Source organism: Diorhabda sublineata, chromosome 5 (genome assembly GCF_026230105.1).
Source record: "Diorhabda sublineata isolate icDioSubl1.1 chromosome 5, icDioSubl1.1, whole genome shotgun sequence".
Lineage (NCBI taxonomy): Eukaryota > Metazoa > Arthropoda > Insecta > Coleoptera > Chrysomelidae > Diorhabda > Diorhabda sublineata.
In genome coordinates, this window is record NC_079478.1 from 33,344,171 (window position 1) to 33,357,456 (window position 13,286).

General features: G+C 31.4%; 1 protein-coding gene across 8 annotated transcripts in view; it reads right to left on the reverse strand.

The window, feature by feature from the left end:
* Window positions 1–12,895, reverse strand: part of LOC130444136 (uncharacterized) — a 57,717-nt gene extending 44,822 nt beyond the window's left edge. For 4 of the 8 annotated variants that reach the window (XM_056779171.1, XM_056779166.1, XM_056779170.1 and 1 more), the window contains exons 1-7: window positions 12,478–12,815; window positions 9,323–9,475; window positions 7,067–7,281; window positions 6,919–6,943; window positions 5,154–5,182; window positions 5,002–5,095; window positions 719–901 (exon numbers count right to left, since the gene is read on the reverse strand). In XM_056779171.1, the coding sequence (XP_056635149.1) occupies window positions 719–901; window positions 5,002–5,095; window positions 5,154–5,182; window positions 6,919–6,943; window positions 7,067–7,281; window positions 9,323–9,475; window positions 12,478–12,645 (867 nt within the window). In that variant the 5' untranslated portion in view covers window positions 12,646–12,815. Of the gene's footprint in view, window positions 1–718; window positions 902–5,001; window positions 5,096–5,153; window positions 5,183–6,918; window positions 6,944–7,066; window positions 7,282–9,322; window positions 9,476–12,477 lie in introns of all 8 variants that reach the window. The other 4 variants (XM_056779165.1, XM_056779164.1, XM_056779169.1 and 1 more) reach the window with 3 other exon arrangements.
* Window positions 12,896–13,286: the final 391 nt, after the last annotated feature.

Sequence of the window (13,286 nt, forward strand, 5' to 3'; positions counted from 1 at the left end):
TAGCTAAATAATAAAGTTAATTTAACGAGATTCTGTTTTGTTAATCGTTTCATTATTTTAATACTACTAATTTCATTATCACGGTGCATTATTTAAAGCATTACTATACAGTTATTTTCAAATCAGCGCTTAAAATTCAAGCGAATACCCTCTATAATCAGCGCCACCTATTTACCCATCAAAAATCAGCTTACATTTTTTAACCCAGAGACGTTCCTCCTTCTCTACACTCCATAGTTATAGCACAATTGGTAATGGAAGATCTTGATGAAACGGTTCTAAGCAAACTTGATATAAATATTCCATTCTTTTTCCGATATGTAGATGACTGTATTTCGTCACTTTTGTATATTTTTTTATTAGTATAAGAAGCTATCCCCGTGTTCCCATGAAAAACTACCTTTTTAGTTTTATTATTAGTTTCTATATACTTCATTGAATGTTTCTGTTGGTATTATACTCTAATTTTTACATTCATTTCATTACATTAAAGAACAGTTGTTGTCTTAGACTATCGTTTCCCCTATTTTCTCGTTTACGGTAACAAAGCATACACAAAACCAGATGGAACCCCAAAGTAAATTTTTTCAAAATATAATTTTTTTTGTGGCCCATAACCGTCTTCACTGTAAGCTAACATGAGCCTAAGGTTGCCAACATCCGAAGAAATATAACAGCTTGATAAACAAAAAGAAATTAAACGAAGTACAAATAGTACCTGTTGTTTCAGTTGCTTGATTTCTTTTCTCAATTCCTTGATAATGTCATCTCGGAATGCAGTTTGTTTATCAGCTTGAATACACCTATCTTCAAGTTCTTGACACTCCCGTTTCAACTTTAAGACCATATCATGTTTGGTAGCGACTTCTTCGGTTAAAGCTTGTCGCATATCGATCATATTCTAAAAAAGAAAAATATTAAATTAATGTCAGATACATTTTATTACATTTTACCTATACAGCTTGAAAGTTATTTCGATTCAGGGCATAAGATTCTTACAATCATCGTTTTTTTTTTTTAAATCTTGATGTTCATTTTAGACACAAGGTTTATCCTGAAGGTTTTTGGGGAATAGAATAATCGTTTAAATAATTATTTACCCCAAGAACACAAAAAATCTAGATCTTTTAAAAAATATGGCATTTGTATGGGAAATGCAATTTTAAAAACAAGATTATCTTATATTTTGATCTTTACCATGACGTTGATATGATATGAAACTGTCCTACAATGGATTCCGGTACATACAGGAGTGGAGGGAAACGAAATAGCTGACAGACTCGATAAAGTAGGCATAGACAAACTCTTCATAGGACCTGAAGCCTTTCGTGGTTTCAACCACAGAACAATAAATAAAGCGTTGGAAAAGAGGGTATATGAGGGTGAAACCAGTAACTTGGACAATCTACAGAGGCTGACAAAGGTAAAGTAGAAATAGAAGATAAAGATCTCTGGTACTTAGAGCCATCCACATTATGAATTTTCTCAACGGAGTGTCCCCAGTACCGCAGCAAGAAAAGTGGACACAATAGATCCTTTGGATGGTGGTGTACCCTAATATACACAAACAAAGTTTTTTTGCTTTTGTGTCATAAAATATATTTTGAAACGTGGTGTATAGTACCTCAGCGTACAAATACCTCACAACAAAGTGGTTACAAGGTACTGGAAGATGTCCAGGGATTATCATTCACAACTTAAATTTTTATTTGTAAAGATCGCTTTGATGTGAGTATAAATTTATACATTTATAATAAATATTTTGTAAACGCAAGAAAATGAAATTACTGTTAAACTAATAGCCAAAACAAACAAAAACTTGAATAGTTTTAATCAGAATTTCAGTAACACCACCGGCATATGATTGGTGCACCAACTGTTTCTGATCAAATGGTAAAATATTTAAATTTAATGATATTCTTTTATTAAATATTATTGTTTTTAACAAGTAATGACTAAGTTGGAACAAGTTTACACTACGACTACACCAACACTCATAATTACACTGTCTGACACGCGTTTCTATAACCAAGTTATCGTCTTCAGAGGCTAAAGTTAAAAGTAACTATCTTCAGTCTCTGAAGACGATAAGTTGGTTATAGAAACGCGTGTCAGACAGTGTAATCGTGAGTTTTGGTGTTCAGAACAAATATTTATAAACAAAAAGTTTTTTGAGACTCTTAGTGGCAAATAAAAATCAATAAATATAAATTGTTTTTCCACCATTCAAATACTTATTTGATAAATAACTAAAGTATGGAAATGGAATGAAGAGCAAGAAGAGAGTAGCTCAAAAAACTGACAGGCATTAATAAGAGCGGCAATCAAGATAAATAGAGAAATAACTAAAGGGTATAATGAAGGAGAAGATAATATAAATATTGAAAAAAGTAGGTGCAAGAAAATGTAAAACTAACGAAAGGATGAAACGGGCGATACGAAATGATGTAATAAAAGTTGGTACTTTGGAATGTAATGTCGACTTTTGAGGAAGGGGCGTTGTGGAGACTTTGCAAAATACATAAAAATAACAACAATAAATGAAAATGTATATGATATGGCAAGGGCACTAAAGAAAACCCCTATAAACGATATTAAGATGGTGGTAGGAGGTATGAGTGCTAAGGTGGGAATGGAAACGATGTACAAGAAAGTAACAGGAGGGAAGAGAAAGCACGAAGAAAGTAACGAAAATGGGAGGACTAAGAACCAAATTGACCATGTTAATAGAAAGAAAACATCAAGTTAGTGAAAGATGCGAGAAGTTACAGAGGCGCGGACGCCAATACAGATCACTTTTTATTAATAGGAAACATCAAGCAACAGCTACCAATAATACCGAATGTATCCAATATAAGGAAGAAGTATAATGTACCAATAATACAAGAAATTCAATCTGAGTATCTGAGAGCAATGAACAGACAAGACAATGTGGAAATGGAGTGAGTGCAAATAGAAAAATTAATGGCACAAGGTGGAAAAGCAAACGCTAGGTTCGGAGAAGAAATCAAGCAAGAAAGGATGGTTCGATGAGGAGTGTAAAGTACACTGAAAACTGAATCGATAGAAGCCAAGAGAAAATATTCGGAAATTCGAAAGAATACAAAAAAGATACTCAGACATAAAAAGAAAATATACACGCACAAAAACTACAAAATATTGAAGAGCACTTTAGAAACAAAGAATTTACAAATTTTTACCGAGGGGCTAAAAAATCCACATGGAAAAGTTAAAAGATGGGCTCAATACTTTGAAGGAGTATTAAATGAACAAGAAAAGCCGGGAAAGGAGGAAGACATAGCAGACGAAATAGAAAATGAGGATCTCGTGGAGGAACAACCAAGTTATGAATATATCTTGAAACAAATGCCTGAGAGATGGAATAATATGTCCAATATTCAAGAGGGGAGATAAAAGTAGATGTAAAAATTATAGGGGGATATCACTCCTTGATGTGGTGTACAAAGTTTTGACTTAAGTAGTGAGAAACAGACTCAACGCACACCAAGAAAGTATAGTTGAAGAATACGAAGAAGGTTTTGAAGAAAATCTAGGCCTTCTTATTATGTTTATAGATTTTAAGCAGGCTTATGATACAGTTGAAAGAAATAAGATATTAATAAAAAAAAAAAAAGATTAAAACAAGGAGATCCAATATAGACAGTGGCTTTTAATCTGGTGTTGGAGAAAATTTTACAAGATAGCAAAATACAAACAACAAGGCTCATTAATCACCATAATCAGCAAATAATTGCATATGCAGATGATTTAGCTTTAAAACCAGAACGAAAAAAAAAATGAAGAGAGCATTCATTAAACTAGAAGAGGCTGCAAAAATTATAGATTAAGGATAAACCGAGAGAAAACAAAGTATATGGTGCTAAGACAAAATGTGATTGGTAAACAGGAATCTATAGAGATTAAAGCGGGAAAGGACAAAAAATATGAGATAGAAAATGTTTTTGAATTCGAATACCTGGAAGCAGCAATGTCAAATAAAAATGAAGGACGCACAGTAATAAATAAAAGAATAGACAAAGGAAGTAAAGCCATGGGATCATTGAGTGAAATGATGAAATCGAAAGGGTTATTTGGAGCAGCCAAAATTAGAATATACCAAACAATAATACGACCAACAGTTACATATGGAAGTGAAATATGGATTTTAACAAATTGGTTATATGGGAAGCGAAGGTGTTAAGAAAAATTTTTGGGTGAATAAAAACAAGTGAAGGACTCATGGAGAAGAAGAACTAACCAAAAACTGAAGGATTTTTATAAATACGCATCAATAACAAGATACACAAAAGCCCAAAGAGTAAGACGTTTGGGACATAATAAAAGGATAAATATTGGCAAAAGGGCCATTGAAGAAGAGGAAGGAGGTACAAGAAGAAGGCGGAGACCAAAGAAAAAATTGTTGGATGCAGTTTTGAAAGATATTAGTGAGGAAAAACCGAATTGGGGAGTAAAAGTACAAAATCGTAACCTGTGGAGGAGAATCGTGAAATCAGTTGAAGACCGATGTGAAAAGAAAAATAAGTCATGGGCCTTAAAGGCCTGTAGTACTGTAAATATATATATATATATATATATATATATATATATATATATATATATATATATATATATATATATATATATATATATATATATATATTCTGGTTGATTCAACGGGGCTCAAAGTTTGGACTATAAGGCACACATTATTTACAAAATATCCATTTTATAAAATCTTTTGATTAATTTTTCACTGAGAATTGAAGAGCAGATAAAATGGTGTATATTATTTTCTTAATTAATCATTTGATTTTGTTTATAAATCATTTTTCCAGCTTTTGAATTAGAGACAAAGTAACACTAATTGATCACCAATAGTTTGGTTGAAAGCATCGTTTTCAATTATTAACCACATCAACACACTGACATACTGTTTTTTTACCACAATTTTGATTTTAAATTTAAACAAAGCTTCTAAAGACTCTATACTCAAATATTTACCTTCTGTAGATTGTCACATTCTTCTTGTTTAGTTTTCAATTCTCTGGACACTTTTTCAAAATCTCCTAATTTCGATTCTAATGATTGTATCGTGCTACAAATAATACGTTGTTGTTCAAAAATTGCCTCAAGTGAAAAATTTTGTTTCGTACCTTTCTTGTTCTCTATTCCTTTGGTCAGTCTGAAAATAAATAAATAACAAACGTTAAGATACATTTTCCACCGACTTACATGAAGTACTTAATCTTTTGCTTTATATACTAGTGAAGAAATATCAACAACTAGTATTAGTCGTCCGAAAACTATAGTGTACAACTCGTGCTATTTCATACTTGTGTGGCAAATAAATCGCCTAATTTTCCATATTAATTGTACAATGCACTATTCGTTTATGTTGTCAAATAATGGTATATATACTTCTGTATGTGACTGGTTAAAAATCACAATAAAAATTGGACGTTTTCGAGATCGCAGAATCCATTTATCGATATCCCATAGGTTAGAAATTAGTACTTCCGATTTAACAGATGAACTGAAATAAACCTAACCTAACTAAAAAATAAACAGCGACATCTTGAGACAGTTTCCATTTCGAAATAAATAAAAGTTCGATAAATAAAAATATTGTAACTTTGTTTATTACTGTATGTGTTTCCCCTCTTCTAACAAACCCCAAGTTTCAAAAAATAGGTTCCACAAAATGAACCTTTCGTTTAATTATGCCGAACCGGAAGACAACCATTTTAATTACAGATAAAACCGGAAATACTAATTTCCCAAAGTTGGGACTTCGATAAATGGATTCTAAGTTCTCGAAAACAATAAACTAACGTGTCTTATTATAATCCTAAACCGAGCAGATACACAAATACAACCATATAATCTATAAAACGAAGAATTACATTTCGAATTGCCACCATGTTCCCCAGATTTGACCTCCAGAGATTACTGGCCGTTTTTGGACCGGAAAAAATCTTGCAAAACAGAAGTAGATTAAGGTAAAAAAAATTCTTCTGTAAACATGGCAGGTTGGGAAAACATTGGACTGATATAAGTGTGAAGTGTATAGGGGATTAGAACATGGTGATATGAAGTATAAACTCAACAAATATCAGGAAAGTTTTAAGGATTTCCCAAATTTGTTTCCAAAATATCAAACAAGGGTAGTTATTGTTGGTAACAGTTTATTTAAACATATGTGCTCAGGAATGTTTGCATAGAAACATCTCTAGAAAGCACATTTAGATCCAAGGTAGCGTGGGAATATAGACAAACTATAAAAAGCACTAGCTGCCTACCAGACCACTAGGGTATTCTGGGCAGTGAAGAAGCCAAAAAATGGCAACGACTCCATAACTTGAACCAAAACTCTACTGTGGTCTCACTAGATGTGGCATCAACAACGAACAGAACAAATGGCTGAGGGATCGGTTTAGGTCTTGCCGAAGAAACACTCCAGGCTTAAGACAGTTTTCTAGCAGGACATTGCCTTGTCAAATACCATCTTAAGATGATAGACATTTTACATATTCTACAAGCAATCTACGTAGACAAGCCAAAAAGACTCACCAAACAATTTACAAAGTCTAACCGCAAAAAAACTGCTCCACAAAATATAATTTAAGAATAATAATTGTTATTATATATATAAGTAATATACACATATTTTATTATTGTACCTGTATCAATGGTAAGCACTGACATGTTGTCAAGTAATACTTTTTCAGAAATTAATTTCAAAAATTTCTGTTGTAGCTACATTATTTCTGGAAAAAATTATTTTTCGAGAAAAAAGCAACGACAATAGTCAAAACAAATTACTTGTTCCAACATTTATTAAACAAAAGCAAAACTAAACATAACAATGTTAATAAAGCATATATTTGCAGGTGAAGCAGATATAATATCTTTGCCTACCTTTTTTGTATCGTTCTGTACACACCTGAAAAATATTAAGAGTTAAAACACTGTACAAACAATAATTAATTAACACAAAGCTCCAGGTTTCACATAAGTAGATATATTATTTTGAAATTGTTTTTTTTTTCGTTAATAATTATCTTACCCTTTTGATAATTTTCCTTCAACCTTATCACCTAAAAGCTCCTTATGAGTTACTTCATAAAAAGTGAGTCCTCCCAAAGAAAAATCATCTTCATCTCTAACTCTTCGAATTAGTTCCAATAAATTCCTAACGTCACTTTCCAAATTGAATATCCTCTTTCTTGGTTCTTCCAAAATATCTTCTGTTATGTCGTGTTCCCTGTATTTTTTCATTACCTGGGTAAATCAAAAAGTTAGTGTCGATTCCATTTGGTAAGGTCACTTACGTGCCATACAAATCGTTCGTATTTATCATTAACAACCAAAGATTTGCACCGTTATAGGAATACTATATCTTCTGTTACTTGCATATATACAGAGTGTCCAGGATCTTAATGCTAATATTTTAGGAGCGTGTTAAAAAGAAGATAATGTTCAAATAATTTCGGAGTTATAAGCTTTCAAAATTTTGTTCAAATATAGCAAATCGCTACACATAACTTTTACACTAAGAAAAGAAAAATGTCTTTCGATATACGTTAACGATGTAGGAGTTCAATCATCTTTCATCGGATATCTAGGAATGCACCTAATACATTAATTCAATAAGTCGTGTGACTAATTAAGAAAAATACATTTTTTTGCTCTCTTTTTGCCTCTCCTTCGAGAGTAATACAATCATTCCAACGCTTCTCTAACTTCTCCATGCCGTGCTTGTAGAAGGATTTGTCTTTTGCCTGAAAATAGGCTTCAGTTTCAGCAACTTGCTTCTTCATTTGAGCTGAATTTCTTAACGGCGAGAATTTTTTTGAAATCACCTAATAGCCAGTAATCACTGAGGGCCAAATCTGGACTATACGGTGGATGAGGAAGCAATAAAAAAATTTTTTCAGTGCTCAAACTAAATATTAATATATAGAAAAAAAAATCTCACCAAATTTGAGCTCTTAACTCTTTTTTTTTTCTAAAACTATGCTTTAACAACTCCTATTGGTGAACCAGAGTGATTTTGAAGGGCATAAAATTCCCCACAAGGTCCATCAAACTGATTTGCATTTTTGTAAAAAGTGAGTATTAGAAATTAGCAAAGAAAATTTTTTTACATGCATTTTAGATGATGAAATTTTATTTTTAAATTGTAAGTACTTAAAATTGATATTAAGAGCTCAAGCTTGATGAGAATTTTTTTCTATATGCAGATTAATATTTTACTTGACCACTAATATCCTATACTTTAGTGGCAAGAACAAAAAAACTTGTAAGATCATGTATTCCTTATGAGTAGCTTTTTTCAATTGCCGGCACCATGTTGGCAAGTGATATTGCTTGGATCCTAGTAGACTCGACAGACTAATTTTTTGAAAAACTTAAGTATTAAGCATTGGATACTATAATTATTATCTCTTTTCTCATTTTTTTAATGTAGCAAATATATAATGAAAATCAATGCCTTCTTCTATACTTGATCTGATACTTTGATACGGTAATAAAAATAATTGTTATTATCGAATTCATTGAACTATAAAATTCCTGATTTTACTGATAAGAGATCCCATAGATTGTTTATTATGGTATTTTTCTTATTTTCCATAAAATGGATTTATATTTACATTATAAATTATAAATGTAAACTTGAAAAAAATCAATCTTTTAGACTTTAGATTTTTTATGAATCGATTCATCAGGTTACGATTCGAATCGATTTAAAAATCCATCTTTTTTTGAAAGAATCGCCATCCCCATGTCGTAGCTGGAAGCAGAGTTATGGAAGGGAAAATAAACAACGTAAACATGCGCGAATGTACTGATGCCGTAAACTGCCATTTTGATCTTACCTTCGGCGGCAAATTTGAAAATACAGTTATCTATAAGCTTTCTGTTATTTGTCCTTTTTTTATAGTCAGAAAAACATTGTGTTGCCATAATATAAAAGGCTTTATTTCACTTTTTGTCATATATGTGGCTTATAATTTTTATTTTTGACTTTGTCTTAATTATGTTCATAGAAAAAAACATAAACTTCAATGGAAATATAAATCAACATTCACAAAGTTCATTTTTTATATGAAATATACAATTTTTTCCATATTATTCATAACACCGGTGCTATATTTTATCCAACTTTGTTCAATTTTAGGGGTTACACATACTTATTTTTCACAAATATTGTTGAGAATTTCATTTCATGATGTTTAATGATTATTTGGCATATTTACTTACATATTTATATATCCGATGGAAAATATAGAGTGAAAATTATTTAAACATGATATCTTACCTCACAAATACATTGTGCGCTCTTTTGTAGCTTCTCTTCTAACATTTTCACTCTTTCTGTAGCTTCTTGCTCCAGTTCTTCGACGGCTCTGACAAGCATTTCATTTTGTTCAGTTAAATCTCCAATCCAATCCTGTTGAAGCTTTATTTTTTCCTTTAAATATAAAGGATAATTATTTTTAATGACAATATCATTCTAAAATCATATTCTAAATAATAGTCTACTAAGTGTTGGTAACCAACAATTCTTTATCGTTTGTTGCCGTGTTTGTTAATTACAATAAGCATGTAAATTAATTTATTACATTTCTTTATTCGTTTATTTTTAGAAAAAAGTATTTGCCCTTGTTGCAGAAATAGAATAAGTAATTTTTTTAAATTGTGCCTGTTCATTTTGATATTTCACAAAGTTTAAAGAAGTTAAAATCATTTATAGGTTAGTTCTGATTACGCGACTCTCTTTTAAAATTCCCACTTGTTTGAAAGAATTAGGCTCAAGCGGTAGATGGAATTAAAAAACACGCCCATTAGTGGCTTTCCAATTTATCAAGCACTTGTGCATGAAACCCAAGGGCTCGACGCTCATGAGGTTGGTGCACAAAAATTGATTGGAACAAACTTCTGTGTCAAGTGTCAAATTATAAAACATACCATTTAGGGTGCGTTCCGCTAAGCACTCACGATAAGTGGAATGGCAATTCTGTGGCTGATGGACTTGCTTCCAAGCCATTTTCTTTCACACACACACCACAATTGGAATTGTTTGCGAGGCGTTTTGAGCGTTGAGATAAATATAAATAATGATAATAAATAGTAATATATTCTCATAGCTGCAATCTGCGTTGCTTGAGTTTTGTTAATTAAGCTAATTCTTTTTTGCTAAGGGTTGTCGTGAACGTTAGTCATGACGTCATGAGCGACGTTTTCGCCGCGACCACAACGATCGTAGTCGCTATGTGGAACGCGTTAGAGTATTTCACGCGTCGTGAAGGATTAGTGGAATGCACCAACATTTGTTGCTATGTTCGAAATACAAGAAACTCGATTAATTGAATGAAAAATAGTAATACTATGGAAGCACTTATAATTACACGTTTTCTCCATATGTGTAATACTTCTATATGGACAGTTCCTATAAGTGGAAGGTGTTCAGACTAAGTGAAACAAATAGTGTATCGTTCTCTCTCTCCTCCGAGCACTCCACTTAGTTCTGCGCATCTTTTGCACGCATGAAGCGTACGTAGTATAGATAAAGTGTATTGAATGAGAGAACGTTTTTTCACATACCAACTGTCCATATATTGTTTTCTCATAGATAATCTCCTTGGGCCCTTTAATAGTCTTGTTCATTAAGTAATAAAATATTCTGAGGTTTTTACAACCAATCATGTAAAAGAATAATGTTTTGAGCAGCACGGTTGTGATTCCATTTTAAAATCTCAAATGTGAATATAAATAAATTTAAAGTAAATACCTACATAACCTCAACTCTACAGTTTGTGTTTAAAGAGCAATTTTGAAGCCCAAACATTTATCTGGTAGTTGATGGGCACGCGAAAACGACAATTTGGAGCGTGGGTTTAAAGTATTGTGCACGTATGTGCTCAATTGGGCGCTCAAATTGTGCAATTGGAAAGCAACGATTCTTCTTTGTAGGAAGTATAGGTATGAGGAGTACGAACTCTGAACGTAAAGTTGAAAGATTGGTATTAATTTAGAGGACATAGGCAGGGCACGCTTTTTTTCAAGAAGTACTCGTTTGAATACATAGGTGGGAAGTCAAAGTTCGTTTTTAATCTTACCATGTAAAACTATTACGGTTGCCATTTATAATATGGTAAAATACCCTATTTTACATATTTATCATATTAATCACTGCATTAAACCAACTTTATAGTCAGATATATGTACTTTCAAGGGGTTTGTGGAACTATCAACCACACAAGAATTGCAGCAAGTCTTTCATAAGAGTGATGATAATTTTTTAAATTTGTATAAAGTATTCACAAAAAGAGTTTTTTCTGTGATGAATAACAAATGGCGAGGACAAAAAAAACATTTGATACATAATTATTCAATAGATATACTAATTTAATAATTATTGTGAAAAGCGACAAAAAATATGTTATTAAAACACATTGAGCCCTGGTGCAGTCCATAGGCCCGCAACAGACTTTCCCCTCAGCTCAGAGCAGTCCTATGGACTGCTTGACCTATTCTATTTCCAACTTTCTCCACAGCCAAAGAGAACGTATTTAAATATGTTTTACAGTTTGGTTGGATCGTCCTAGGTCCTTGAAACATTATCCTACATATGGTCCATTTGCATTATCTTCAACTCCATTGTAAAACAAAAAACCTTACTTTTCATATTTTTTTGTTTTCTTCAACATAATTCAAATATTTGATTAAAATTTTTGAATTTGATTTGTGCTACCCTCACGTTACATTGATATCATATAATATCTTTCAAAGCACATCGCACATTTTGTACACTTTAAATAAAAACATAAATCATTGTTCAAAGGATAAAAAAGAAAACAAAGCTTTGTTTTTCCATATTGTAAGTAGGGTATACCTTCAAAGTAATATAATGAAAAGATTTATTTTGAACAAAAAGTGAGAAACATGTTTTTGTGTATGGTCTTGGGCTCTGGGGAAAGTTTAAACATTTTCTAGCAATATTGATTTCAAATAAATTTTTCATTTATTTTTCCTTGGTTACACACCCCTATGGAGTGTAAAAAGACAAAAAAAAATTGGCCCAGGGGAAAGTTTATCAAATTTGGTTGGGTCTCAACGTGTTAAATATTACAATCAATTTACTTTAATTGCAGAAAAAAAGGTGACAACCCTAATTGTAATAAAGAAAAGGGGTTATTATAATTTAATATTTACGAATTAAGTTTCTTTCATCACATCTTTCTATAAATAGAAATTCTTGGTATTTAAATTTGTAATCAATAATGAAGTTTATATTAAAATATATCGGAGTAAATATTTTCAATCGACTTTAAATTGATGAGAATGAGAATATTATTAATTATAGACTAAACAAAATGAAGCTTTGTAGAACTTTTTTATAAATATATAGGTATATCACTGAATATCTTTGTATTAAAAACTGTACATATTTGTAAAGATAAATTTAGTAACCTGTAAGCAATCTCCACAGCTAGAGTTATCTATTTCGTGCATTTTCTCTTCATAAAGTCTTTTAAACTCATTTATAATATCCAAAGTCCTTGTTTCACCACACACACTATTTCCAACTGGCACTGGACAGCCATAAGATCTATCGCGAGATCTATTAATAGTACACATCTTTAAAAAACTAATCTAATAAAAGACGTAAAATTTCTGTAAATGATAAATATATTCTTTGTAAATTACTGTCATAATTTGACGTTGGTGTGGTTCTTCATGGCCTGCTATTAAAATCGAAAGGAGATGTTTGCCTTGAGCAATGTTGACATATCACCTCGAGTTTTTTATCTTTCACTTCCTAACATAGTAATATTATCATGAGGTCATTTATCTCCAATCATAACTATCTCTTTCATTCATGAAATCTGTCTATAGGTTATGGAAATGTCTACTCGTCCAAACGGACGTGACTCGTCAATTTAATATTTATCTCATTAGGTAAACATAAAATTAATTATTATAATCACATTGTAATTGAATCATTTATGTGTATTTACTTAATTTGTACGTTGGTTTTATTTTTAGTATTATAAGGCGAGTACGAGTATAAGCGGTTGTAAATACTAGTGACGATTTGTAATCAATTAATTATTAGCCACTACCTATTAGACTCTTTGACACCATAGTGTTATTACAACTTTAAATAAACACAGAAATAAATTTTAAGTAGTTTAAAATATTTAATACTATTTGTTTGATTTATTTTAAACATAAATGTATCGAATAATATCAGTTGCATAGAAATAAGTGAATATGGT